Source organism: Megascapheus bottae, chromosome 23 (assembly GCF_031878675.1).
Source record: "Megascapheus bottae isolate mThoBot1 chromosome 23, mThoBot2.hap1, whole genome shotgun sequence".
NCBI classification, from domain to species: Eukaryota; Metazoa; Chordata; class Mammalia; order Rodentia; family Geomyidae; genus Megascapheus; species Megascapheus bottae.
Window position 1 is genome coordinate 20229010 of NC_143531.1, and position 26641 is coordinate 20255650.

Below are 26641 nucleotides of genomic sequence, written 5' to 3' on the forward strand. Positions count from 1 at the left end.
AAATTCAGCCCACACACACACACACACACACACACACACACACACACACACACACACACAAAATGGTAAAAACCAACAGCCATATAGTATCAAAAATAGAACCCATAAGACCTAGGGAGGAGAAGTAGGCAGTTTTCTGGAACTGTAGGACTTGTTGAACCCAGGGCCTCACCTATGCTATACAAGTACTCGCTCCCTAAACAATACCCCCTACAACTTTTCAAATTTTAGTTTAAGTCAGGGTCTCTCCTTAAATTGTCCGACTGATCTTGAACTTGTGATCCTCCTACCTCAGCCACCCAAGTAGCTGGGATAACAACGTATACCACCATTCTGGTGTTAGAAGCAATTCTGGTCCTTTGAAGGATAATATCATTGGAACAGTTCTTACCTGCTGCATTTCTGAACTTGGTGTCTATAACAAAATTGGTAACAAAGGTATAGAAGGTGTGTAACACTAAACAACTTCAAACAATTCACTAAATGTTCCTAGAATGCCTCCTGTATGCTAGATATTGCTCCGAAGCCAGGAGTATAGTAAGTGCTAATACACCATCTACAGGAAGATGTGGTTTTATTTTTCATGCAACAATTTCACCTGGCTCAACTTGTCTACCCTAACATGCCAAACAAATGCTCAGGCAATTTCACCACCTTTCCATTTTCCTATTTTGCTTTCTTTCTCTCAAATCTTTTTCTATTAGCTTGTATTAATAGCAGATAGGGTTTTATTAGGCTCTGTCCATCCATGTCTTTTCCATCTTTGCCATGGGTATTTTCCTACATGATCCCTCAGCAGGATACCTAGGTGCAGCCTTGCTCTGCTGTTTGCTGGGGTTAGCTGGGCCCTGAGAGTGCTACAAAGACAGGCAGCAGCAGACAAAGGTCGGCTGGCCTTCCCAGGGCCCATCCATGTCTCTATCTGATGTTCACTCCCCACACTATTCTTTGTGGTGATCTGACAAAGCAGCTGATTAAATTCTTGAAACACGAATGAAAGAAATGATGAATGGCTGCCCCCCACGATTTTAAGAGATCTCTGCTGCTTTTACAGTTTAATAAAAACCCAGGGAGATAGGCAGGGCGCTCACTTTGAGAGGCTTTTTCAAGTCAATATCAGAATGAATGCTGAGCTCCCTCAGCGCGTCTCCAACGAGGTTGTCCCTGCGCACATGAAGGACCAGGAAGGGGCTTCTGGCCAGCAGAGGCTCCAGGGTAAGAAGCATGAAGACATTCTGCAGGTTGGCACCATTGACAGCCACCTGGAATGTGACACCCCCAAACACAGTTATTCACAGCACGCTGGGAGTAGAAAGCAGACTTTTACTGAATAGAATTCATCAAGATCTATTAGCTTATTTCTCTGATACTGGGGGTCAGTGAACTATCACACCATACATTTAATCCATCTGTTGCCTGGTTTTGTACAGCTTAAGCTTATAATAGTGCTTACATTTTTGAATGGTTGAAAAGTATTCAAAAAAAATAATATACCCCATGTGGAAAATTGTATAATATTCAAATTCCATTATATTATATATATATATACACACACACATTATACACATACATATATATTACTCAAATTCCATACACATTGTCATAGAGACCGTATGGACCATAAACCCTAAAATATCTACTCTGTGGTCATTACAGAAATATTTGTCACCCTAATCTACATAAACATACATTCAAACTTGGTGTTATGGTTAACACAAAACTCTGGGCAGGGTTGCATATGCCTATAGTCTTAGTATTTGGGAGGTTTGGGCAAGATGATTTCAAATTCAAAGCTAGCTTGGGCTATATACTAAGACTGTCTTAAAAGACAACAAAAAATGTCAAAAGTTTATAACAGTTAAGAATTTTAATGGAATGTTACTCAGTTATACTTTCTCCTACTTGGACAAATTAGAACCAAAGAAATGTAACAAAAAGAAAAAATAATTTTGTTTTTGCCAGTCCTAGGCTTGAGCTTAGGACCTGAGCACTGTCCTTGGATTTTCTCAAGGCTCGAGCTCTACCACTTGAGCCTCAGCACCACTCCTGGATTTTTTCTATGTATGTAGTACCGAGGAATTGAACCCAGGTCTTTGTGGATGCTAGGCAAGCACTCTACCACTAGGCCAAACTCCCAGCCCCAGAATTTTTTTTTTTAAATATGATACCTGCATCTGTAACTCAGCATCAGTCTGTAGCATTTTGGTCTTGGCTTGGGCATCAAAGATGAAGGGGTAGGAGCATAGTGTTACAGCATCCTGGAAGAAAACACATTATAAGGAAGTTTTATAGTATTTTACAGAGCATACTATTGGGAAAATACAGAAGGAAATTTAAGAGAAGGGAAATTTACCTGTATTATAGATGGTCTAGCTTTCTGTATAAAGAAAAATAAAAAGGGTCTTACTTGGAATCCAATCTCTGAATTTTTATCCTCCCCAATACAAAATTATAAAAACAAAATCATATAGCCTATCTGACTATATAGCCATCTATGGCTCTAACACCACCCGAAGAGTTGAGGACACTGTCATGGAAAAGGAAGGATACTTTAACAGATAGACTAAGTGGGGGAAGCAAAACCAATTTTAACTTTAAGGGCTTTGAAAAGTCATTTCACTAATTTGCCACAATTTTCAGTATTCATAGAATTCCCTTTACATGAAATCTAATTTCCATGCAACATGGTAGCACACCTCTGTAATCATAGCACTTGAGAGGCAGAGGTCCTGGATGTCAAGTGTGATGCCAGGTGGACTGTCATACACACAAAAATAATAATACAATGCTTGGACATGGTATTGGAAATATAAACACAACTACTCTCTATAACTCTATAGACATGTTTTATTATATAGATCAATATGTATCTATGACATATAAACCCTCAGCCTAACTTTAATTATGTTCTAAAAATCTAAGTGCCAATGATTGTAGATAGAGATTCCCTTCCTGAATACTCGTTTGTTAAACATGTCATTTGAAATATGATGTAAAAATCAGTGTTAATAAATTCTTTAATAAAGTAGATCTTACAATATATCATTTCTTATGACTGTGATACCTGTAAGTTCTTTACTTCAAAGTACTGGGAAATGAAACTTATTCTGTAAAAATTAAAAAGAAAAAAGAAAAATACAAAAGAAATGAAAATAAGAAATAAAAGACAAATGATTCATGCAAGAATACCTTGAAACAGGTATAATTTATAAAACAAAATACCCTTAATATGACAGCAGTCAATTTAGTCTGTTATTAAAAAAAGAAGATAGATCTTGAAAAAAAAGGGAAAAAATAATAAGAAAAGAAAAAAAAAGAAGAAATGTATTTCCAAAACTGGAGTTGTGTAGCTTGGACCTTACAAGTTAATTTTATTGGATAAACTGGTAACGTATTCCTTACTCAAAATGCTTGGTACCAAAAACATTTTGAATTGTTCAGATATTATATTTGTATATAACTAATGGGGAATGGAAGCCATGTCTGAGCACAGCATTCATTGTGTTTCATCCAGCATGAAGGTCATCTCATACAGTTCTCCACTGTGGCATCAACTTTGGTACTGAGTTCTCTGGAGCACTTGGCTTTCAGATTACAAATGCTCAACCTGTAATGAGAACTATGATCTATTGGGTAGTCTGTCATCTTTACACATACTAAGGAAAAACCAAATATCAAGATAGCTAGTAAACATTTAACTGGGACTTTGTAAGTGTTTCTGTTAAACCAAACACTGACTCCTTTGCTGGGCCCACTTCCATCTGTTTCCCCAAGGAAATGATCAGCATAGCCTTGAAGGGTAGACCACTCCCAAATGATGATGAGGAGGAGGAGGATGATAAGGAGGATGAGGAGGAAGACGAGGAGGAGGAGGAGGAGGAGGAGGAGGAGGAGGAGGAGGAGGAGGAAGCTGTTTAATCATTCCTCTCTCTCCCTCTACCTCAATTCTCCTGCTTAACCTCAGGTCTGTACTAGAGATGAGCTGAAATGCTCCTTTTGCTTCCTTCTATGCATGCCCAAGCTGCAAAATGTAGTTCTTTTCTCTGCCTTTTTCTCCTATTCATCTCCACTAGCTTATTGGGAAGTGACCTGGCCTGAAGCGTGAAAGCCCTGGAGTTGGGCCTCTGACCTGGGACTCCAGTTCCATGCTGTCCCTGCCTCGGCACTCTCATCATTACCCTGCCTGGGAAGATGCTTGGTATCAATATGTGAATGAATCTGTGAGTCAGCTTTTGAGCAGAGGATTAATGGTAACCACATAAAACCACAATGAAGCATATCTAACGGAATGTTGTAATTTCATGTTAGCTTATGTAATCAAGTAATTCACTTAATAGAAGTTTCTATGGAATTATTCTCACAGACCTTCTTACTGATTTCCTAAACAAAAGAAAAGCTTATTCTGAATGACTTCCTTAGGCTATATGCTGTTATTTTGAACAAGGACAATAGGAAGGGGAAAGAGTAGTCTTGCCAGTGAAATGCTACATTCACCAAATAAAAGGCCTGTGCAACGTTGGCCTGCTGGGCTGCAGGAAGATTTCCCAGCAGATGACAGGAGAGCTGAGTCACACAGGCATCAGGCCTGACAGCAGGTCGCCCTGACTGATGCTCAAGGCTGTTAAGAGGCAGGCTTGGGTTCTGGGAGAAACGCTGTAACCACACTGAGTGCATGAAGCTAGTATACATTTTTATTTTAGCGCTTTCTTCAAATATAATTTGCAAATTTATTTTGGTTTCATAATTGTTTAAATGCCATATGAACATGAAGTGCATACTTCTTTTGTGTGGATGCATATTTAAAGGAAATCCTTCACAGGTAACTACAATTATAATCTACCCTGTTGATCCTTTAGAACTGCTTTCCTTCAGGAACCACAGAACATTTCTCTAAAGGGAGAACAATAAACACAGACAAACCCCAGTCCAGTGAGACCACGAATGGAATCATGCAAACATCATCTAAGCTAAAGTGACTAATTCTCATGCCACTATAGCTAATTATTGTGAAGAATTAAAATTGCCTGACAGCCACAGCCAGCCCCTCCCTGGAACATGGTACTATGCAAAGCCCTCTTCTAGTCTAAGCACCTACAATGCACAGAGCATCCTGGGGAAGCAGGCTTTAAATTGAAAACAACAATTAAAATTTTGGAACCTCCCTCTCAAGAGAGATTAACTTATTCTAAGCACTGTTTCACCAGGGAAAGGATACTAGATACATGTCAGTATTCCTGGCAAGGTAAGGATTCAAACACTGAATGTGAAAAGTGATGTGAGGAAAACAATAATGAAACTGGCTAAGGCCTGGACATAAATTCTTTTTTTTGGGGGGGGGGGTCAGTCTCAGGGCTTGAACTCTGGGGTTGGGTGCTATCCCTGAGCTCTTCAGCCCAAGGCTAGCACTCTACCACTTGTGCCACAACGCCACTTCCAGTTTTTTGGTTGTTTATTGGAGATAAGAGTTTCGTAGACTTTAGTGCTGGGCTGGCTTTGAACTGAGATCTTCTGATCTCAGCTACCTGAGTAGCTAGGAGTATAGGCATGAGCCTCCTGCACCAGTTTGGACATAAATTCTTTAACAAAGTATTTAAATCTTTGTTATTGTTGTTTTTCCAAAATCTACTCAAGAATAGTTTGAAATCAGTTTTACAATAATGGACACTAACTACTCAGGAGGCTGAGATCTGAGTGTCACAGCTTAAATCCAGCCCAGGAAGGAAAGCCTAGGAGTCTCTTACCTCCAATTAACCAGCAAAAAGCCGCAAGGGGCTTTTTGTGATTTTTCTGCGTGGCTCAACTGGTAGAGTACTAGCTATGAACAAAACAAGCTCAGAGAGGGGAAGGGAGTTTGGCCTAGTAGTAGAGTGCTTGCCTAGCATGCATGAAAACCTGGGTTTGATTCCTCAGTACCACACGCATAGAAAAGGCCGGAAGTGGTGCTAGGACTCAAGTGGTAGAGCTCTAACCTTGAGAAAGCCCAAGGACAGTGCTCAGGCCCAAGGACAGGGCTCAGGCCCTGAGTCAAAGACAGGCTCTGAGGCCTGAGGTTCAAGCCTCAGAACTGACAACAAATTGCCACAACCCCCACCAGTCAAAAAAACCAAAAAAAAAAAGGATAGACACAGAAGCAGCCATTTCAATGGGCCAATGCCATTTTTCATCAAAATTCTCTACCTAGAACATAACACCCCTAAAAAGAAATGTCTGACCAGTAAGGAAGGTAGACCTGAACAAAAGAACCTGAAGCTTTCTCTTCTCACCATCCAACCATTAGGAAGCTCCTCCCTTCTCCCTTCTAAACACTGCTCCCCAGCCAGCTGGAGCACCTGCAGCTAAGCACCTCCCTGTGGACTGGCTGCTCAATGAGTTCTTTTGGCAAAAACCAGTGCCATAACATTGGTTTCTCTGAGCACTGGACAGCGAGCCCTTGCTGAGTACCAATAATGGTCCCCCAGTATTTCTACCCTGTTTGAGTATTGGTATGGAGTTGGGGTTATAGAGGTATTTGAGTTGTAATCTCCAAAGAAGCAACCATCCCATCAAAAGATGGCCCAAAGACTTAAAGAGAGTCTTCTCTGAAGAAGAAACAAAAATGGCCTATAGACACATGAAGAAATGCTCGATATCTCTGGTCATAAAATAAGTGCAAATCAAAACAATTCTAAGATTCACCTCACTTCAGTTAGAATGGCCAGGATCAAGAAATCTAATAACAACAGATGCTGGCGGGGATATGGCCAGGAGGGATCACTACTACACTGTTGGTGGAAGTGCAAACTCCTTCAACCACTATGGAAAGCAGTATGGCAGTGCCTCAAAAGACTAAATATAGAGCTCACCTATGACTCAGCAATCTCACTCCTTGGCATTTACCCAATCACCCAGAAAAAAGGACATACTAAATCCACTAACACAACGATGTTCATTGCGGCACTATTTACCATAGCAAAGATATGGAACCAACCCAGAAGCCCTTAAGATGATCAGTGGATCAACAAGATGTGGTGTTTATGCACAATGGAATTCTATGCTGCTGTCAGAAAGAATGACATCGCCCCATTGGTTAGGAAATGGAAAGACTTAGAAAAAATCATATTAAGTGAAGTAAGCCAGACTCAAAGGAACATAGGCACAGTGGTTTCCCTCATTTGTCATAATCAGTAGAAACCTTGGGCTCTCCTAGCAGTGATTTACAATAGAGCAAAACGTAGATACACAGGGCCATACAGTATGATGCTAAATGAAAGGACGTCCAGGATATAGAAATAAAAGCCACATAATGAGTGATTGTTGTCCTTAATGTACTATGTTATCTCTCATCTCTTTTGTTGTCCTTGGTTATCTCATATTGTTACAGTATTTCACCTGGTTATCTGACATATTGTGTATATGTGTATTTGGTTATTTGAAGTTGGATAGGGAAGGAGGGAAAACAAGATGAGGGGCGGGGGTGGGGGAAGGGAAATGGGGACCATGAGAAAGGGTATCAATGTATGTGAAGTAGTGCATCTTCTATCTGGTGAATATAATGTAACCTTTTATTAATTACAATTAAAAATATATGAAAAAAAGAGGTATCTGAGTTGTCTACAAAAGCTCCATATCGCTTGAGTCTGTGTAATCCAGCAGTGCATCCCCTAAGAATGAGCTTCACACACTTAAAACCAGCAAAGAACCAGTGAATCCCATTTGGAGACTACCTTTCGGAAATGGAGTAGTTGTGTTGTGACCTAAACTCACTGTTTAGAGTATATGAACTAGATACAGTGATCTAGTAAATGGCACAAAGCTGAAGAATTCAGAACATGACGTATATACAGCAAGTCAATATTCCTGAGTGTGGCTATACAGGAGGCATCCACACGCCTGCAGCATGGGCTGCCTTGTCTCACATGCGCACACCACTGGCTGTTAGGCCCAGACACTGACCCACCCTGCCTGCGTGCCATATCTCCTCATTGCACAGCAAGATGTACACTTTCTAGAGCTTTCATATTTGAAGGATTTGTGTGTGTCCCTGAATTCTTCACATTTGCCGCCCTCTACAGGAGACTCACTCTGAGCTATTTTGTTTCCAAGCATAAATGATGGGCAGGTTATGAACTGAAATAAAACAAATCTCTCTCCTCTTCTGGAAATGGACAAAAAATCATTCATTTTATAATGTTCTTTCTGCATTCATATGTTATTTATATCTCTTTGTAATTCCCTATTCACTGAAGCCTCTGGACTCAACTAAACTTTCTAAACTCTACCTCTTGAGCTAATCATTCTGCAAGCTGAGCCTGTGCTTTCTCCCTTTTAGTTCTCACAAGATGCCCATCACAAATGAGAATTTTATGCCTATAGAAATTAAGTCACTTGTTTAAGACCTGAGCAGTAGACCAGAATTAAGGCCTGACCCCAGTTCCTTTTGTCTGAATATATACTCTGTCCTATTTGCTATACTACCTAAAAGTTAACACGATAAAGCCTTCCATTGTTCATATCCTTCTACTGTGCTTTATTACGGTTAAAATAACAGAAAAACTAAGAAATGGAAGTATTTTAAGAAAAAATTCAAGATATCAAGACACTATGCTTTATACAACAGAAAAGATCTACTAAAATCATGGAAGTTTACACACTAAATTAGACTAATCATGGTAACTAGATTGCTATACAGATGGTAAGCATCTATGACTCAAAACTTACTAACATTCATTTATCATACATTAGAAGAAAGAAATATAGTAAAAGGAATATAGTAAAAAGTTATTCATTCAATGACTCCATTCAGAAATCACAGAGATGATAATGCAGATTTTAACATCAGGGCCAAAAGAATTTAAGTTTATTAAAATTACTCTTTTAGGACTGAGTCAAAGAAAGGAGAATAGAAGCTTAATAGGCTTCTATAATTGACTGACTTAATTTTTTTTAATTATGGTTATAAATATACAACAAATGTTACCAGCTTTAAACATATAGTTCAATAGCATTAAATATATTCTCACTGCTGTATTATGTATCTCCAGAACTTTTGAGTCTTGACAGAGGACATATTCATTAAAGAACTGCTCCCATCTCTGCTGCCTTCTACCCCTGGAAACCACTACTTTATATACCTTGACTTTTTTTTTCTTTTTTTGGCTTGTTTGTTTTCTTAAATGGTATTAGGATCAAATTAGAGACCTCTACATGCTAAGCACACCCTTTAACACCAAGCAATATCCTCAGCCTCAGATAGGAACTGTAGATAGCATCTAATAAAATGCATAACATTCTGCATGACTACTCATTGATGACTTATGATGGTGTTTATGACCCCCTGAGGCACTTCCAAACTTCAAGAATGCAAGAGCAAGCAAGGTGAAAGACAGGAACGAGACATCACAGACAAAAGTAAGTTATATGACTCAGACGTGCTTTTCTTGTCTTGATTTGGACTCTGAAAATAACAGACTAAATCTTCCCACGAATTCTTACCATTCCCGCTTGATGCAAGAACCACATGAGGTAGTCTTCTTGAATGTCCACAAGGTTAGAAATCTCAGGAATGTAAAATGTATCATATTCCACGTGCTTCACTTTAAGATTTACCTATGAAGAACAAGATAGGAACTAAACCCAGGTGATGATTCCCCGGGGGAATCCCTGGAGGTCACTCCCCCCCTCCCATGAGGATTAGCCCTCTCCCCACCAGCTACTCCATATGCCCACCTTGTATAACTTCTCCAAGAGCTTGAGAGCTGCTGTAATATAATTGTTAAACAGGACAGGAATTAAGAATGTCTTCCTTCCTCTCAGGAGATAAAGGGCTGCACCTTTATAGAGGTTTACCAGCTTCATGAAGTATTTTGGGCATACCTGAGACCACCAGTTATCTTAAGGGAAAAAAAAGAAAAAAGAAAAAGAAAAGACATGTGTCAGGACATAATCTTGAGCAAGTTTTTACATCTTCTGCCTGCTAGCTTAGAAACTCCTATGGCTAGAAGATAAACATGAGTCTAAATTGCACTTTCCCAAAATGGACTTTAAGAATTCATTAAAACGTTTCTGGCAAAAGCAGCAGTTATACGAGAATTCCTGGGGCTTTCTCTTTTTTAAATAGTATTTCATCTGAATTTTCTCAAAGACTCATGCTGAAGAAAAATGTAAAATCTGAATTCAGAAGATACGAGTGGGGCAGGAGGCGTGTCTACAGTGTCACTCTAAAAGTGTTTTGTTTTATGTGATTTTTTTTTCACTTTGGCATTACGGAGATTTTGAATCAGGGCCTTGTGCTTGGCCGGCTGTTGCATTACCGCTAAGCCATGCCTCCACAAGTTTGGTGTTCTCCTTTGTTTTGTTGGCAATACGTAGGTCTGAATTTCAGGCCTCACACTTGCTTGGCAGGAGCTTGACCACTGAGCAACACTTCCCCTTTTGTGGGCTGGTTACTTTTGAAATAGGGTCTCTTAATAGCTTACCACATACTTGTACCCCATTTCCCCTATATTTTAGATTTCCTGTGGAAACTAGGATGACAGGGACAGGCCACCATGTCCAGCTTTTTTTTTTTTCTTTTGTTGCTAAGGAGTCTCAAGGACTTTTCTGCTCACACTGGCCTAGAACCTCTGCCGGCTTTGTACCTAATGATGATGCATACCATCACATCCAGCTATGGGGTTGAGGAGTCCCATTAACTTTCTGCCAGGGCTGGCCTCAACCTGTAGCCCTAGTGATCTTATCCTCCTAAGGAGCTAGGATTACAGGTGGTGCTTGTCTTCAAGTGGTATTTGCATGCCCTGTCACCACCATGCTCAGCTGCCAAGGAAATCCTGTGCCAGGGACAAAAGGTCACCTTGCCCTAGGCATGGCATCAAAATGGAAACCACTCCTTCCCTTCACAAGGCAAAATTAGTGGAAAAATCCCTACTGCTTTTTCCCTCTCAAACAATCCTTTCTCATAGCCTGATAGAATATGCCACTGGTTTCTTCTGTCAGAAGTAAACCCAGATATACTTAAACAATGCAATTTGAGATTACTTTTCCAATATTCCATTAACAAATCAAAAGGTGAAAAGGGAGGAGACAATAAAAAGAATAATGTATTGGCAACTGTTGCATTAGTTCGATGGTTACCGGTAGTGTTCTGTCTGCTTTGGGGTGGTCTTTTACATTTCAATAATTCAAAATTTAAAAGCAAATTAAGATTAAAATTGAACAAGTCTGGTTTCTTTATATTCTTAGACCTCAAAAAAAATTTTTTAAAAAGTTAAAACCCCAAAATTTAAAAGTCAGGTACTATTTCTTCAAATTGCTACTGCTCTATCCCATAATTATTAGAAACATCTGAAAAAAAATGTGCCCCATAAGCTTTTGACCTTAAAACATAAAGTACTAATGTGTTATTAAATGCTTTCATTATTATTTGTTTGTATCTCTTGTACAAAGGCAGAAGCAACAAGGAAAAGCCACAAGCAGGTCTCTTCACTTCCAGGCGAGACCACACTCAAATAACAGCCTAGTCCGCCTGGAACACAGAAGTTACTGGTTGTAACGAACACCTAAAAAAAACAAAAAAAAAATTACCAAGGGGAGGGAAAAAAGGAAAAAGGCAGGTGACAGACTTTCTGCACGTGATTAATAAAAACATCTCAGGCGCCGCTCCCATGACAGACACTCTCCAATTCACTGAGGAACGGAAGGTTCTTATCTCAGCAAAGTGTCCGGAGCCTGCAAAAATCAGGGTGGACTCAACTGTCCTAAAAAAGAAAAACAAAACAAACATTTGGTAAGTCCCCACTAGGCCATTTCTCCCCTCTCTTTCTTGAAGATCTCAGTATCACCAAACCTGCTCACCTCACTCCCACCCCCGAGAGTTGGTATTGGAGAAAGAAAGAAGACCTATTTTTGAGGTGCCACTAACTACAAGCAAATGTGAGAGAAAAAAATTAGTTTAAAACCAAATAACTTTGTGACTTGCTCCAAATCAGGACTAATTTGACATGAATTGTTTCAAATTTGATATGGAACAGTTTGATTTGCCCAAATTTACAGAGTTAACTGTTTACATGTGAAAGCTATGCAATGGCAATCAATAGATCATTTGATCTCAATCCATGCTAGCACACACACTGACAAAATAAACAAGTCAAAAGGCACTGGTATTGAGTTTAGCAAATTCACCTAATACTTTGCTAGGGTTTGTATCCAGCCGCAGAATGGCCATCGCCAAGGGAATAGTCAGAGTTATGTAATACTTGGAATCCTGGAGCAGGGGAAACTCCGGGAGTATTAAATAGATCCTCATGGCTTCAACATCTGGCGGTGAACTTGACAACTGAGGAATCAGGCAACTTTCAAAGCTGTTTAAAATCTGTATAGAAGAAACAAGCAATGAGAAATTCAAACATATCTGATCCTTAGCTAAAGCATCTCTAAATTCCTAAGTATGTACTGGGAAATTCATATGAACCAGCACTGGTCCAAACTTTCAGAAACAATCAGGGGCAGAAAAAGCTAAAAATTCCAACCCCTACGGAGCTTATATTCTGGAGAAGTGAATGTTCAGAAGGATTTATACAAATGAAAAACTAATGACAGTACACCAAAGTCCTAAAATGCGTATTTTTATAAAATTAAGATTTGTATAAGATGTTTTAAGTCAAAGTTTTATCTCCTTTTTATCCTTCCTCTTAAAAGTTGAATTCTGGGCTGAGAGCATGGCCTAGTGAGAGTGCTTGCCTAGCATGAATGAAAGCCCTGGGGTTAGTTCCTTGGCACCACTTACACAGAAAAAGCCAGAAGTGGTGCTGCTACTCAAGTGGTAGAACCCTAGCCTCTTGAGGAAGCCCAAGGACAGTGCTCAGGCTCTGAGTTCCAGCCCCAGGACTGGAGCAAAAAAAAAAAAAAAAAAAAAAAGTTGAATGCTTTAGAAGGACAAAGAGTGAACCAATGCAACAGTGATATTATGAAGCACTGTAGAAATAAACTTTACAATTTTAGGGAGGGGACGAGGTAGGAGAAGAACCGGGTGAAAATGAGGGAGGGGATAGCACTGTTCAAAAAGTAATGTACCCATGACCTTACTTATGCAACTGTAACACCTCTCTACATCAGCTTTATGAATGTTTTAAAAAGAAAAGTTGAATTCTTGCCAAGTTCTGGTGGTTCATGCCTATAATCCTGGCTACTCAGGAGGCTAAGATCTGAGGATTGTGGTTCGGAGCCAGTCTGTGCAGAAAAGGCCCCTGGAAACTCTCATGTCTAATAAAGCACTCAAAAAAAGAAAAAAACAAACTAACAAATAGAAGTGGAGCTGTGGCCCCATGTGGTCAAGTATTAGCCTTGAAAAAGCTCCTGGAAAGCCCCCAGACCCTGAGTTCAAGCCCTACAATGACCCACAAAAGTTGAATTCTTCGTACAAAAATGCTTTTAAGAATTCATTTATGAAGGCAAGCAACCTACCTGTTCTAGGATCATGGCGTGCTGAGAGCTCATTAACTTCTCAAATAACACCCTAGTTGAGTTCAGGTCAATCCCAGGAATTTTGGGACTTGTTTTAAAATGTTCATCAATTCTAAACAAACAAACAGAATGTACATAATACATATATATGTGCGTAATAAAAGAAAAATGAGGCAAATATGCTGGTAAAAACTATAAACAGATAAAATAGTTGTCCATTGTGATCCAATTTAAATTTGACCAAGTAGAATAAGATCAATACTTTGGATAGCATCCTAATAAATACTTGTAAATAAATACTTGTAAATAAATAAGTCTTAATTAAAAAAGCAAGTACACTTTTCAAGATAATTTAACATTTTCAGTATTTTTTTCCTTCAAGGAAAGTGAAGGGTAAGGATTTCTAGTTGAGACTAGATGTGTTTATTTTTCTGCCGCTGTGGTATATATATATATAGCACTACATAGAGACCGAGCTGGGTACAAAAACCATCCCCTATTCAAATGTCCATCCATTAACAAATGGAAAGTACAATCTCTTATCTTAGAGGCTTCCTTACCAAGAACTCAAAATGACAATTAGATTTATAGCAAATGTAAACTTAATGCCTCTCTTATTTAATATGTTAATTACATTTACCCAAAGATCAGATTTACAGCAAATACTTGTTACTCTCTAGCAACTAAGTGAAACAACTTTATATGGGCTTAGCATTTCAGAGGCTTTGAGAATGTCTCTTAATTTCAAATACATATACACATTTATAGCTATCTATCTATATGTATCTTGGTAAAACAGTCTTTTCTTTTCTTTTTTGTTTTTTCTAAGTATAGGGATCGAACTCAGAACCTTGTGTTTGCTAGTAAAACACTAGCCCCTTCTTGCCTTGGTTATTTCGGGAGTAGGGTCTCACTTTATTCCTAGACCAGCCAGGCTGTGATTCTCCCACCTGTCTTTCACTGTAAGGCTAGGGTGACAGGTACACAGTCAGTTATTGGTTGATTTCCCAGGGTGGCCCATACCTAATCTTTCATCTCCGTACCTAAAATAACAGGCTTAAACCACCATGCCCAGAATGATTTTCACTTTGATTGGTTTGCTATCATGCATTTTGTATACAATGAATGAACAGGCTTCCCGAAATAACACAGATTGTAGAACAAAAAGAACCCCTGGGTGCTTGCAGCTCATGTTCATCCTAGCTACTCCAAAGGTGGTGATCAGGAGCATCACAGTTTGAGGCAGGCCAGACAAAACTTTCACAAGACCCCCACCTCAACCAATAATTGGGCCCAATGGCACCAGCTCATCAGGACACATAAACAGGAAGTCAGCTTTAGCGAAAAGCAAGACTATCTCAAAAACAACCAGAGCAAGTCAGGCATTGGTGGCTCACATCTATAACCCTTGCTGCTCAAGAGGCTGAGATCTAAATAAAGATCATGGTTCAAACCCATCCCAAGCAGTAAAGTTAATAAAACTCTTAGCTCCACTAAACTACCAAAAACCCAAAACCAGCACTGAATTCAAGTGGTAGAGCACTAACCATGAGCTAACAAGCTAGAGATAACATTTAGGCCCTGAGTTCAAGCCCCAGGACTGGCAAAAAAAGTAAATTAAAAATAACCAGCATAAAAAGGGCTAGAAGCATGGTTCAAGTGGTAAAATACCTTCTCAGCAAGTGAAAAATCAAAACGTTCCCAACAGTATGGAATGTATCGCACTAACAATGATTAGCTCGAGTCTAGCCAAGAGCCACTCTTAACCTTCATAGAAATTATCTTTCTAGAACTTTGGTACTGTTAGGGTTAGGAACAGTTCTGTATCGGGCAGATGGGTCTGTAGGTTATTTAACGGCATCTCTGGCCTCAGCCCACTAGATGCAAGAATGTACCCTCCCCATTCCAACAACCTAAAACATCAGCCATTGTTGCTCAATCACCCCTGGGGAGCAAAGTCAACTGATGAAGCACGACTGCTCCATACAACATTCGCAGAAACCCAAATATTTTTCCCAGGAGGAAAAGGCTAATTATTAAACATAAAGTGAACAGTGATTGCATTCCTGAATATAAAATAAACGGAATGACCACTGTTCTAATGATGCAAGTAAAATGATTATGCTCTCTTAACTGAAGAGTTGACAAAGTGACAACTTGAAACCCAGTTAGCCATACATAATGATAGGAAGAGGGGTTTGGGATTTTAGGTTTCAATTCGATTGGATGAAGGATACACCTCTTCCTCTCTTCTCTCTTCTTGGAACATCCTTCTTCTACCATTAGACCTCAGAACTCTAGGTTCTCTGGCTTTTAGGCTTAAGGATTTGAATCAAACCCTTCACCTCACTCCTAGCTCCTTAAAGCCTTTAACCTCAGATGAAGAGATATACCAGCAGCTTCTCTGGTTGTAAGGCCTCATAGGGGGCCAAACTTCTGGCTTTCTAATTCTCTAGGTTACAAAAAGCCTATCAGGAAGCATCAGGCTGCCAAAATCATGTGAACCAATTCCCTCCCTCCCTTACTCCTTTCATCCATTTTATTCCTTTGAAGAATTTTAACTGAGACTAATTCATTGTTAAGGTTTCAGTCTTGAATAATCTCCAAATGTCAACAGGTTGAAGGCTTGATTCCCAATACATAGCATTACTGGGAGATAGTACAATTTTTTTGAAGGGGAGGGGTCATGGAAGGAAATTTAAGTCACTGGGTAATGTGATGTTGAAAGGGAGATTGGAATCCTAGCCCCTTTCTATTTCTGTCATTTGTTTCCTGGCCACCATGAGATGAACAGCTTCTTCCACCACACTCTTCTGAAAGGATCTACCTCCTTCCCAAAGACCGGAAAGTGACATGACCTGTATGTCAAAATAAAACTTCCTTTTTAAGATTACTATCTTGGATATTTGTTGCCCTAACAGCAAGCTAACTAACACCTTGATCTTGAAATCTCATCATTCTGTGATCAGTCACTGGAAAAAAAAGCCTGAGATGATCAAGACTTGGTATCACCAAAGATCTAAACCCTTGATAAGACCCTTCTGCTATACCAGGTTCCTCAGGGAGATATCTGCAGAAGGGATAAAGCCAAACACACACACACACACACACACACACACACACACACACACACACACACACACACACACACAAACACAATTTGTTGTCTGGAAGTTCAGCTTCAAATATAATTTCTAGGAGAGCTGGGCTGGGGCCCAAATCCAAGAAGTCCCTGAAATATCTCCCTGAGCATACTCCTCTAATAGGAAAATACCCATATGTAAGCAAATTAAAGAAATTAAGAAAATTACTGAAGAACAAGTAATGCACTCGATGAGAAGAACATTTGAGAATATCCTAAAATTCTACTTCTGGATTACACCAATGCTTCCTGAGATACCCACTCTGATTCAGTCAACCAGGCCTGAATCAGTGCTTCCCTCCTAGCTGTCCTCTCATTCATTATTAGTTGTCATTCTAATTCTTGCATAAAGTATCAGCTTATTCACTAGATTGTGGACAGCCACCATAAAAAAAAAACCAGAAGTCTTTCACAGCTTTTAGTGAGTAAGCATTTGCAACACATTTGTTATTAAAGACTCTGACGTCACTTACTTTTGTTCAAGAAAACTTCCATTCCAACAGGCTGCAGAAGATAATATCTGGACAACACCACTACTCGAAAGAAGGAAAAGAAGAAAGCGAGAGAGGGAGACAGAAAGAGGGAGGGAATGAGAGAAAGAAAGAAAATCTTTAATACTTACAAATGAACTGGCTATCTCTCCTAATCATTCTGAATGAGACATTGCTACAAGTAATTCAGATCAAGTAGGATAACAATGATAACATGGTCTTAGGTTCTGGAATCTTTGGAACATGAATATGAAAAAGCTCACTGGGATTTCATAACATAATTACTGAGCCTTTCTTAGCAGAAAGGTCAATTCCAGCCTTGCTCAGTTGGGATTTTTAAGACCTTACACTAATCCGGCATGTTGATAAGTACAGGCACACAGTGTGATAATGGGAGTAAGCCATTGATATTGAGAGGGGAGTCACTAATTGGATCAAACCCTGAGAAATGTATAAAAACTGACTTATTGAATATTGAATTCCATTTACATTTCCATCTTTAACATGGAAGCAAGGCCATCACCAGACTAAGAATTCCAATACACTTTGCAAGAACTAAGGTGAAGACAAGAAGACACATACTTGATTGTATTTGCATTGTTGTGTTCTAAGAGTTTTTGTCTCCAAACTGCTATGGTTTCATCATTTATTAAGCTTGTATAATGTGCTTGGTTCATGGTTCTGAAGTCAACAGCAGGAGAAGAACTCTGGAGAATTAAATATGACAGAAAAAAATAATAAATTAGCAGCATGGATCTTTCTCCTCTCCCTCCCTCTTCCATATATTCTCCATTTGTTGCACTTGTGAACTGACCCCTGATCCCAGGACCTTCACTTTCAGTATGGACATACCACATCCTCAGCTACAGACAGCTCACCTGGCAATGTCTCCAAACATGGCCCTTAGCTATTGACTGCTTCACGCTATTACATTCAATAGCAGTGTTATTGTTGGTGGGAGTGCAAATTCATTCAACCACTATGGAAAGCAGTATGGCAGTTCCTCAAAAGACTAAACATGGAGCTCTCTATGACCCAGCAATTCCACTACTTGGCAATTCCACAATTGTCTAGAAACAAGGACATACTAAATCCACCAGCACAATGATGTTCATTGCAGCACTATTTACCATAGCAAAGATATGGAACCAATCCAGATGCCCCTCAGTTAATGAGTGAATCAACAAGATGTGGTATTTATACACAGTGGAATTTTATGCTGCAGTCAGAAAGAATGGCATCGCTCCATTTGTAAGGAAATGGAAAGACTTAGAAAAAATCATATTAGATGAAGTAAGCCAGACTCAAAGAACATAGGCTCAATGGTTTCTCTCATTTGTCATAATCAGTAGAGACCTTGGCCTCTCCTAGCAGAGATTTACAATAGAACAAAACTTAGATACATAAGGCCATATAGGATGATGCTAAATGAAAGGATCTCTAGGATACAGAGACAAAAGCCATATAATGAGTGATTGTTGTCCTTAATGTATTATGTTATCTCTCATCTCTTTGGTTGTCCCTTGGTTATCTCATATTGTTACAGTATTTCACCTGTTTATCTGATATATTGTATATATGCATATTTGGTTATTTGAAGTCAAATAGTGAAGGGGAAAAACAAGATGAGGGGCAGGGATGGGGGGAGGGAAATGGGGACCAAGACATGAGAAAGGGTATCAATGTATGTGAAGTAATGCACCTTCTATCTGGTGAATATAATGTAACTCTTTCATTAATTACAATAAAAATATATGAAAAAGGTAGCAGTGTTAGACAAAAGCCTAGTCCTTTTTGCCTCCATTCAGAACTAGCTTGGAAGGCCCCCAAACTTCAGCAGCTTCTTCTGCCATGGAACCAGCTGAGGCTTCCAATTGTTAGCAAATGGAAGTTCACCTTCTCTGCTCAGCCTCCACCCCTTCACCACAGGGGATGTTGTTCTAGATAGCACACATCCCAACCCTTGGAGCCTGAGTCTGTTTAGACAAACTGACCCAGTATGACTTTCCCAGATTTTTTCCCCCTTGCAATAAATCACAGTCAAGGCTTTTGGAGTATCAGGTATGTGCCATAAGTGTTCCCTAAGCTCTAATAAAATGTCGTATTTAAAAGTCAGTTTAATAATCTATATTGCAATAATCGTTGATGAAAATTGAATGCCTCTTCATTTCTTGTTCTAAGTATACGCTCGTGAACTGATGAGAAAAGTGGTAAGGGACATCAATAATGGCCTTGAAAATTATGAATGCTGTCCAGAAAAGAACAACTTTATTTAGTGAGTAAACAATCTATGTAAGGACTTTAACTCCCTACAAAAGTACTTATATCCAAGTTATTTTCTCAAAACTGTATTCACACTGGTAACTAAGAAAACGAAGGCAATGATGTATACCTTTTATGCTTGTCACTAAGAAGGGAAAAGGTAATATTAAAGCACTCCAACATTTCTCCTCATTCATACTCACATAAGCTATAACTTTCTTTTTTTATTAAAGAATTTATTAACGTTGATTTTTACATCATATTTTAAATGACATGTTTAACAAACAAGTGTTCAAGGAGAGTATCTTACATCATATTTTAAATGACATGTTTAACAAACAAGTGTTCAAGGAGAGTATCTCAGTTACTTTTAAAGTAGACCACAGAGAAATAGGCTTTGCTTTCAAAAGTAAGTTTAGCAAATTTAACATATCTTCATATTTTAGAAGTTATAATATTAATTTTCATCTCAAAGTTGGCTATGTTTTTTTATTTTTTTATTGTATTTAATAAAAGGGTTACATGATATTTGCCAGATAGAAGATGCATTGTTATAACTTTCAAAGTAAATTCCCCTGCTACTTTCCCAAGGTTGTGAGCAAAGAAACATTCGGTGAGAAAGAAAAGGACATGTAATGTGCAGCTACCTGACAAAGTCTTCTATCTGTGACAACTATTCTACAAAGTGGCCACAGGTGTCTACCAAAGGATACAATCTTAAATTCCATAGAAGAAAGATAGACAGATAGACAGACAGTGGCAATGGGAGAGTTTCCAAGATTGAAAGGCCCCTGTCTCCATGGAGTCTTATCTTTTCAACCAATGCTGACATTATTACAATGTGTTGAACAATTTGTTTCTGTAATGCATATGAAAGTGGTGCATGTGGAACAGAAGAGGAAGAAGAGACGCATGGGAACAGGGAAGGGGTACAAGGCTACAAACAAATCTATGGCCTTTTTTTTTACAGACCGTGTCCCTGGCCAGGAAGTATAAAATGAAGTCAGTTAAGCGCTGTCATGAGTTCCTGGCTCCACACTCTACTTTAAACTCCCAAAGATGCTATGCCATTGTTCTTCCTGGCTTACATATTATCGTGCTGCAGTAGGCAAGAAGAGGTGTGGTATTCTGAGCAGATTAAAAATAGCACAAGATATCTAAAATGTTGTCTGTTCCTTCTCTCTCTCTCTCTATATATATATATCCATATATCTACATATAGAATATTATATAGCATAAATATTAAATTCTTTCTATATAAATAGAAAGGTACAGGTAATGGTATATGTAAATGTTTTATATGTATATATAAATTGTATATATTTATACTGCATAAACATATACTCCTACACATATAGGTATATGTATATATGTGTATGTATAATATACGCGATCACATCCAAGGGACACAGTGAGTTCTTAAATATTCAGAATTTGTTTCTACTTAACAGTAAAAAAAAAAGCCAAATAATAGCATAAATCCGCCTTAAGTTTCTTTTGGAACAAATATGAGTATAAATAATTTCAAATGATTATAACTATGATTTTAATACCAGGAAAATTACCAGCATTTCTAAGGAACCAAATGAAGATAACATCTTCAAGGTCTACTTTATTTTAATAAGACAAAATTAATAGAAACAAAGAATAAGATTAATTTTCTATAATTATTAATTAAAATAAATATTGGCTCATCATTGTTCCATTTCCAGTAATAGACAAAAGAATTTTTTTTACCTCATATTTGGAGCAAAGTACAAAAGTTTGGTCTCCTCCAGAGAAGATCTGCTTAACAATATGATATTTAAATCGATCTGTCAAAAAAAATTCCAAACAACATATTTTTTATAATTGAAGTTTCTCCTTGAACCACTTTTCTAATATTCCAAAACATACTTCCTAGTGGCTTCTTAGCCATTTTAATTATGGTTAGAGAAGAAGGCTTCTTTCCTGGCTGATTGCCCAGAACTGCTCCTCCTTCAGTTAAAATTAAATGTATAAATGAGATACTGCAGTCCACCTCTATTCTTCCCTCACAGCCAGCTAATCCTGACCTTGTTTCTGTTTCTCATGCTCTCAGGCCACTAACCTTAAACCTAAAGCAGGCACTGCTACAAATAGTGGCCCCATCTAGTGAAGCCTTGCCCATGTGGGCGGGGCATTCCCTAGCATCTTCAGATGCAAGGTCCCCTAGCTCTTGCTCATGGGCCCATGTTTGTTTCTAATAACCCCCCTACCCTGTATCCTCATGCCTTCAGCCCCCAGGCCACAGTGCACTCTCTCCTTCCAGGCTGACTACACACCACCCTGGCAGACCTAGCACACACTTCCTCTAACTGCAGCATGCCTTGGTGCTTTCCCCTGTGCTCCCCCATTTTCATGAAGGCTCCTAAAACCACAGCACCTACAGAATAAACTGAAAAGACAGGACATTTACAGAAAGGACACAAAATTGTTTTTCTGCTTTGGGGACTGTCATCAAAACAAAATCTTGTTTAGTTTACATTTTTTTTTCTTTTGTCGGTCCGGGGGCTTGAACTCAAGGCCTGAGCACTATTGTTGGGCTTTCCTCAAGGCTAATGCTCTACCACTGGAGCCACTTCTGGCTTCAATATGGGGTACCGAGGAATCAAACCCAGGTATTCGTGCATGGTAGGCAAGCACTCTACCAGTAGGCCAAACTCCTGGCCCCTGAGTTTACATTTTGAACTCTGCTGTATTTTCAGATACTGCATAAGATTAATTCCATAAATATTCACCTATTGATATGTTTGTGCTCAGTTCTGTGCTATATGCTAGGTTAAGAGGTAGCTGAACACAGTGGGAATGTTATAGTCCTAACTGCTCAGAAGATAGAGGCAAGAGGATCTTAAATCTCAGGGAAAAGTTACTGAGATTCTCAAAAAAAAAAAAAAAAGGAGACAAATCATTTGCCTAGTTTGTTGGAGACCCTGGATTCAATCCCCAGTAATACATACACATGTTAAGAGACTCATTTCCTGTCCTTAAATTTCTTATAATCTAGTTGGAAATTTTATATTGTTATTTTTTAATCTTGATCAAGACTTAAGTGTGTTAATTGACTGAAACGTGTTAATTACTAAACTTCAAAATTAAAATCAATTAAATCAAACTTCCTTTTAGTAACTTTCTAGTCTATTTCAGCTTTACAATATAGTTTTTGAAGATGAGGCAGTTACTCAATGAATGACTGCCTTACTTTGATTTCTAATGACACCAATAGTCTGCCTTTCAACATTTTTAAGAGAAAAAAAATAGCATTAAAAGAAAATCACCAGTCAGACATGGATAGATCCCTCCCAGCTACCCAGGAGGGTGAGTATCTGAGGGTCATGGTTAGAAGCCAGTCCACCAATTAATCACCAAAAATCCCTAATTAGAGCTGTGACTCAAATGGTAGAACACCAGCCTTGAGCAAAAATGACTCAGGGATAACACCTAAGTCCCAAGTTAAAGCCCAAAAAGAAAAATCACATCATGTTGTGACCAAAACATCTTCATCAAAGAAGATGACATCAGAGAGCATGAAGAGCACAGCTACTCCCGAGGCAAACCTGCCTTCTAGCCTTGCCCCAGAATCTGCCACCTGGAAGGGTTACCTGACTCCTTAAGACTCACTTTCCCCACCTCTCACTAGGTGATGACAGTCACTGGCAGATGGTTTGTACTGACCAAGTAGCACAATAATTTAATTTGGTTAAAGTGTCACTATTAGCAACAATTATATATATACACATATATGTGTATATATACATACACACATATATGTATACTCACACACACACACACGACCAAGGTCCTGGGTGCTAACATTTTGTTTTATTTACTCTCTGGACTTGACCTGAACCTCTACCATAGAGCTTTATGCATACTAAGTACTCAACTATTTGTTGGTTCCTATTTAAAAAGAAGAAGAACTCACATCCACTCTCCAAAATTTTTAAAGGCTTTAAAGCAAATTACATAACTAAATGGTTTTCTCATTTTCAATATAATTAGATTCTAGTGGAAATCACTCTCACCAGCTCGGGCTGAAAGCTGACCACTGTGGGCAGCCCAGTAGCCTTTCACAGGAGATGGGCACTTCACGTTACAAGTGTGTCCAGTTCCCAGCTGGCCCCTCGCTCCACAGCCAAATGCATAGATGAGTCCGGAAGAAGGCACGAAGGCTAGGGTGTGTTGCCTGTGGAGAAGCAAATGAACGCACTGGCGGAGGACTGGATGTACACTCGACTCCTCCAACAGCACAGCCACCCCTCAGAGGATCCTGTCCTTCTATGAGCTCTAGGTCATGGGAGAAGCTGAGCAACTTGATGCTTTGGGCCTTAAGGGGGAAAAAAAAAGCGGGGAAGGCCCAGGGGGAAACTTCCAACAGACAAGATTTCTGCCAACTTCTAGAGCACCCCTCATTTTCTGTTCTTCCCCATATCCTGCTGCTTCTCAGGCCAAAGAAGCCTAACATCCCTGTGTTAGTCTACTCATTTAAACCCTTCCTTGCCATGCCCTACCAAGACCTGACTTTCTCCAAATGTCACCAGAGCTTGTGCATGCAGTTAAGATGTCTTAAAAAGCCAGTGGTCAGGTACACCCCACATTCTCCATCACTACAAAGACAAGATCCCTGTGTGGGTCTCAGGAGGGTATTAAGAAGCTCTGAGGAGCACTCACCGGCCACAGGCGATCTGAGTAACTTCACTGCCCATCAGCTCTAGAACTCTTCTGGGATTCACCTCATCATTCATGGAGTCATGTCCCAGTTGCCCGCAGGAACCGGCACCAAAGGTGAACACACCTCCACTCTAACAAAGAGCAAGCTCCGTGAGACTTCCCCGCGTCTTAGTTTAGGGCACTCCTGTAAGACCTACGCACAAGGCTCCCACCACAAGGGGCAGTTCAGAACACTACACTCACCAGACACTTCCTGAGGACATTTGCTTAGAAAACTAGAGAAAGAATGAAAAGGGCTTTTAAGGCAGTTGTCTTTAAGGATAACTGTCCCCTTGTGAAGTTTAAAAGTGAAATTATGTGATAGGAGGCAAATATTTGGAAGGAACAAGAACATGAAATAAAATCACTTTGTATGATCATTCACATATAAAAAACTGACTGCTCTACAAACCTCTTGGTAAGATTTGTCTGAAAGCTGTGGTTGAACAAATGCTACAGTATTTTATCAAAGCGAATGTATCTATTTGTTCAATATGAAAATATATATTCATTTTTTAGAATGTGGCTATGTTTAGAAGCAAGAAACAGGCTAATAATGTTAAAACATTAACTATTTCTTTTATATATTTAAAGAGATTATTTAAAAAGAACACGATACTGACATATATATGTATCTATATTTTCAAAGTTATTTATATTGAATTATTTTTAAATATTACTAAGACAATTTATAAAATTACAAAGAGAAAAACACAAATAAGCCAGTCCTTTTCTATTCCTCTGAAAACAACCACCAAAGCTAAAGAGAACACTGAAGTTCAAACCACACTAGTATAAATAGAGGTGACCTCTACTCTAATAGAACAATTACTAGTTTATTGCACCCATCTCACACCTGCACTGGGCTCCTCTGAGCCCCTTACCTTTGTGAGGACAGCTGTGTGCTCTTCTCCACAACTAATATAGACAACCTTCTGGGTTCGTAAGAGTTTCACATGGCACGGGGACTCTCGATCTAGAAGAAATGAAGCATCAGAATGTCACTACCACTGATCTTTGAAACAAAACGCAAACAACTAACTTAGCATGAGTTTTCCCAGCATATTCAGCATTCTGCTTGTCTCTACTTGGATGTCCAACAGATCTCAATCTTAATATATCTGAATTAATAAATCTCCTCAACTCTGTCTATTCTCCACCTTCCAGCTCTTGCTCCAAACTATACACTAAAGAAAGAATACGCTGAACCAACTGGCCTCATCTTAAACACAGCACCAAAATCTGACTTTACTCTCACTATCATCAAACTAATCTCTCCTCACTGTTAGAGATTTTGCATTTGTGTCTGGTCTTGAACTCACTGTGTAGCCCAGACTGGCATTAAACTCCCACCCTCAGCCCCGAGTGCTGGGTTAGACATGTGCCGCTCTTCTTCCATACCTAGATATTCCTCTCCTCAAAAGGTGTTGTTGCTTTTTACTCCCCCCCATTCACCCCTGCCCCCCACAGCATACTCAAAGCTGAAATCCTCACCCTGCCCAATGGGATCCTTGGTAACAGGGCCAACATCGTCTTCCCAACCTCCAGCTCTGCTGCAACCCCCTCTCTCCGCTCCCTCTACCCCACCCACCTTCCCAAATCACCGTTTTTTTGCATATTCTGTTACTTTGATTAGAACATTCTTTATCCAGATACCAATAAGTACCACTTCCTACATGGCTTCACTCAATCACATTATGACACAGAAATCCTTCCCAATAACCTTATGGAAAATAGGAACCCTATGACAGTTTACTGTCTGTTATGTATGCCAACCCACTAGAATACTCTCCACTAAGCTATGTTGTCTCATCTGCTGTAATACTCTCAGTTCCCAACAGGGGGAAGCCACACACAGGACATCTGCAAGAGGCTAAAAAGATGGATGTGCTTTTAAACTGAAGAGGACACAGAATTTACCTACCTTTTTCATCACTGAGCCCTAGCTGCCCTGCATTATTCATCCCCCAGCCAAAAACAGCTCCTGAGAGAGACAGGGCAAAGCTGTGAGCCCCTCCTGCAGCCACCTGAGCCAGCGGGATCCCCTCCAAGGATGTCACCCGCTGGGGGCTGGCTTGGGAGGGGAACTCCTTCCCCAAACCCAGCTGCCCATGGCTGTTCTTTCCCCAGGTGAAGAACTGGCCATCTGAAATGATAACAGAATAACTGGCATTACAAAAAAAACTTCACAGGTTACATACACAAACAACAGACCTCTCTGGCTATCTGTGAGTTTCCCCCATACACACCAAACCCACCCAAGATAAAGGGAGAATACACAGTTTGCACTGTGAGACCCATAAACAAAAATGACTACTTGACATGACAACAGAGAAATAAACCGAGTCTTGCTGCCTTTCAGAGGGGACTGACACTCAAAGAACACATTAAAGATTTAAGTAAATTCTATTTTTAACAGGCTAATTACCAGGCTTAAATGGACTAAACCTTAATAATTAGCCTGAACTATTCTGGTACTATAAGACCAGGTGATTCAGGTTTTCAGATCTGGATGACTCTGAAGATGACAAGGACATGTAACTACACATTTATTCTTACAGAGGACAGTATGATTTGCTGC

At 39.4% G+C, this 26641-nt stretch overlaps 1 protein-coding gene across 5 annotated transcripts in view; it reads right to left on the minus strand.

The window, feature by feature from the left end:
* Positions 1 to 26641, minus strand: part of Herc3 (HECT and RLD domain containing E3 ubiquitin protein ligase 3) — a 65284-nt gene that overhangs the window by 22798 nt on the left and 15845 nt on the right. The window contains exons 4-17 of one of the 5 annotated variants that reach the window (XM_090356815.1): positions 25985 to 26044; positions 24945 to 25036; positions 24022 to 24152; positions 23376 to 23536; positions 21070 to 21146; positions 17653 to 17777; positions 17053 to 17112; positions 13438 to 13549; positions 12157 to 12346; positions 9706 to 9869; positions 9472 to 9585; positions 2354 to 2377; positions 2169 to 2258; positions 1092 to 1262 (exon numbers count right to left, since the gene is read on the minus strand). In XM_090356815.1, the coding sequence (XP_090212941.1) occupies positions 1092 to 1262; positions 2169 to 2258; positions 2354 to 2377; positions 9472 to 9585; positions 9706 to 9869; positions 12157 to 12346; positions 13438 to 13549; positions 17053 to 17112; positions 17653 to 17777; positions 21070 to 21146; positions 23376 to 23536; positions 24022 to 24152; positions 24945 to 25036; positions 25985 to 26044 (1571 nt within the window). Of the gene's footprint in view, positions 1 to 1091; positions 1263 to 2168; positions 2259 to 2353; positions 2378 to 9471; positions 9586 to 9705; positions 9870 to 12156; positions 12347 to 13437; positions 13550 to 17052; positions 17113 to 17652; positions 17778 to 21069; positions 21147 to 23375; positions 23537 to 24021; positions 24153 to 24944; positions 25037 to 25984; positions 26207 to 26641 lie in introns of all 5 variants that reach the window. The other 4 variants (XM_090356813.1, XM_090356817.1, XM_090356816.1 and 1 more) reach the window with 4 other exon arrangements.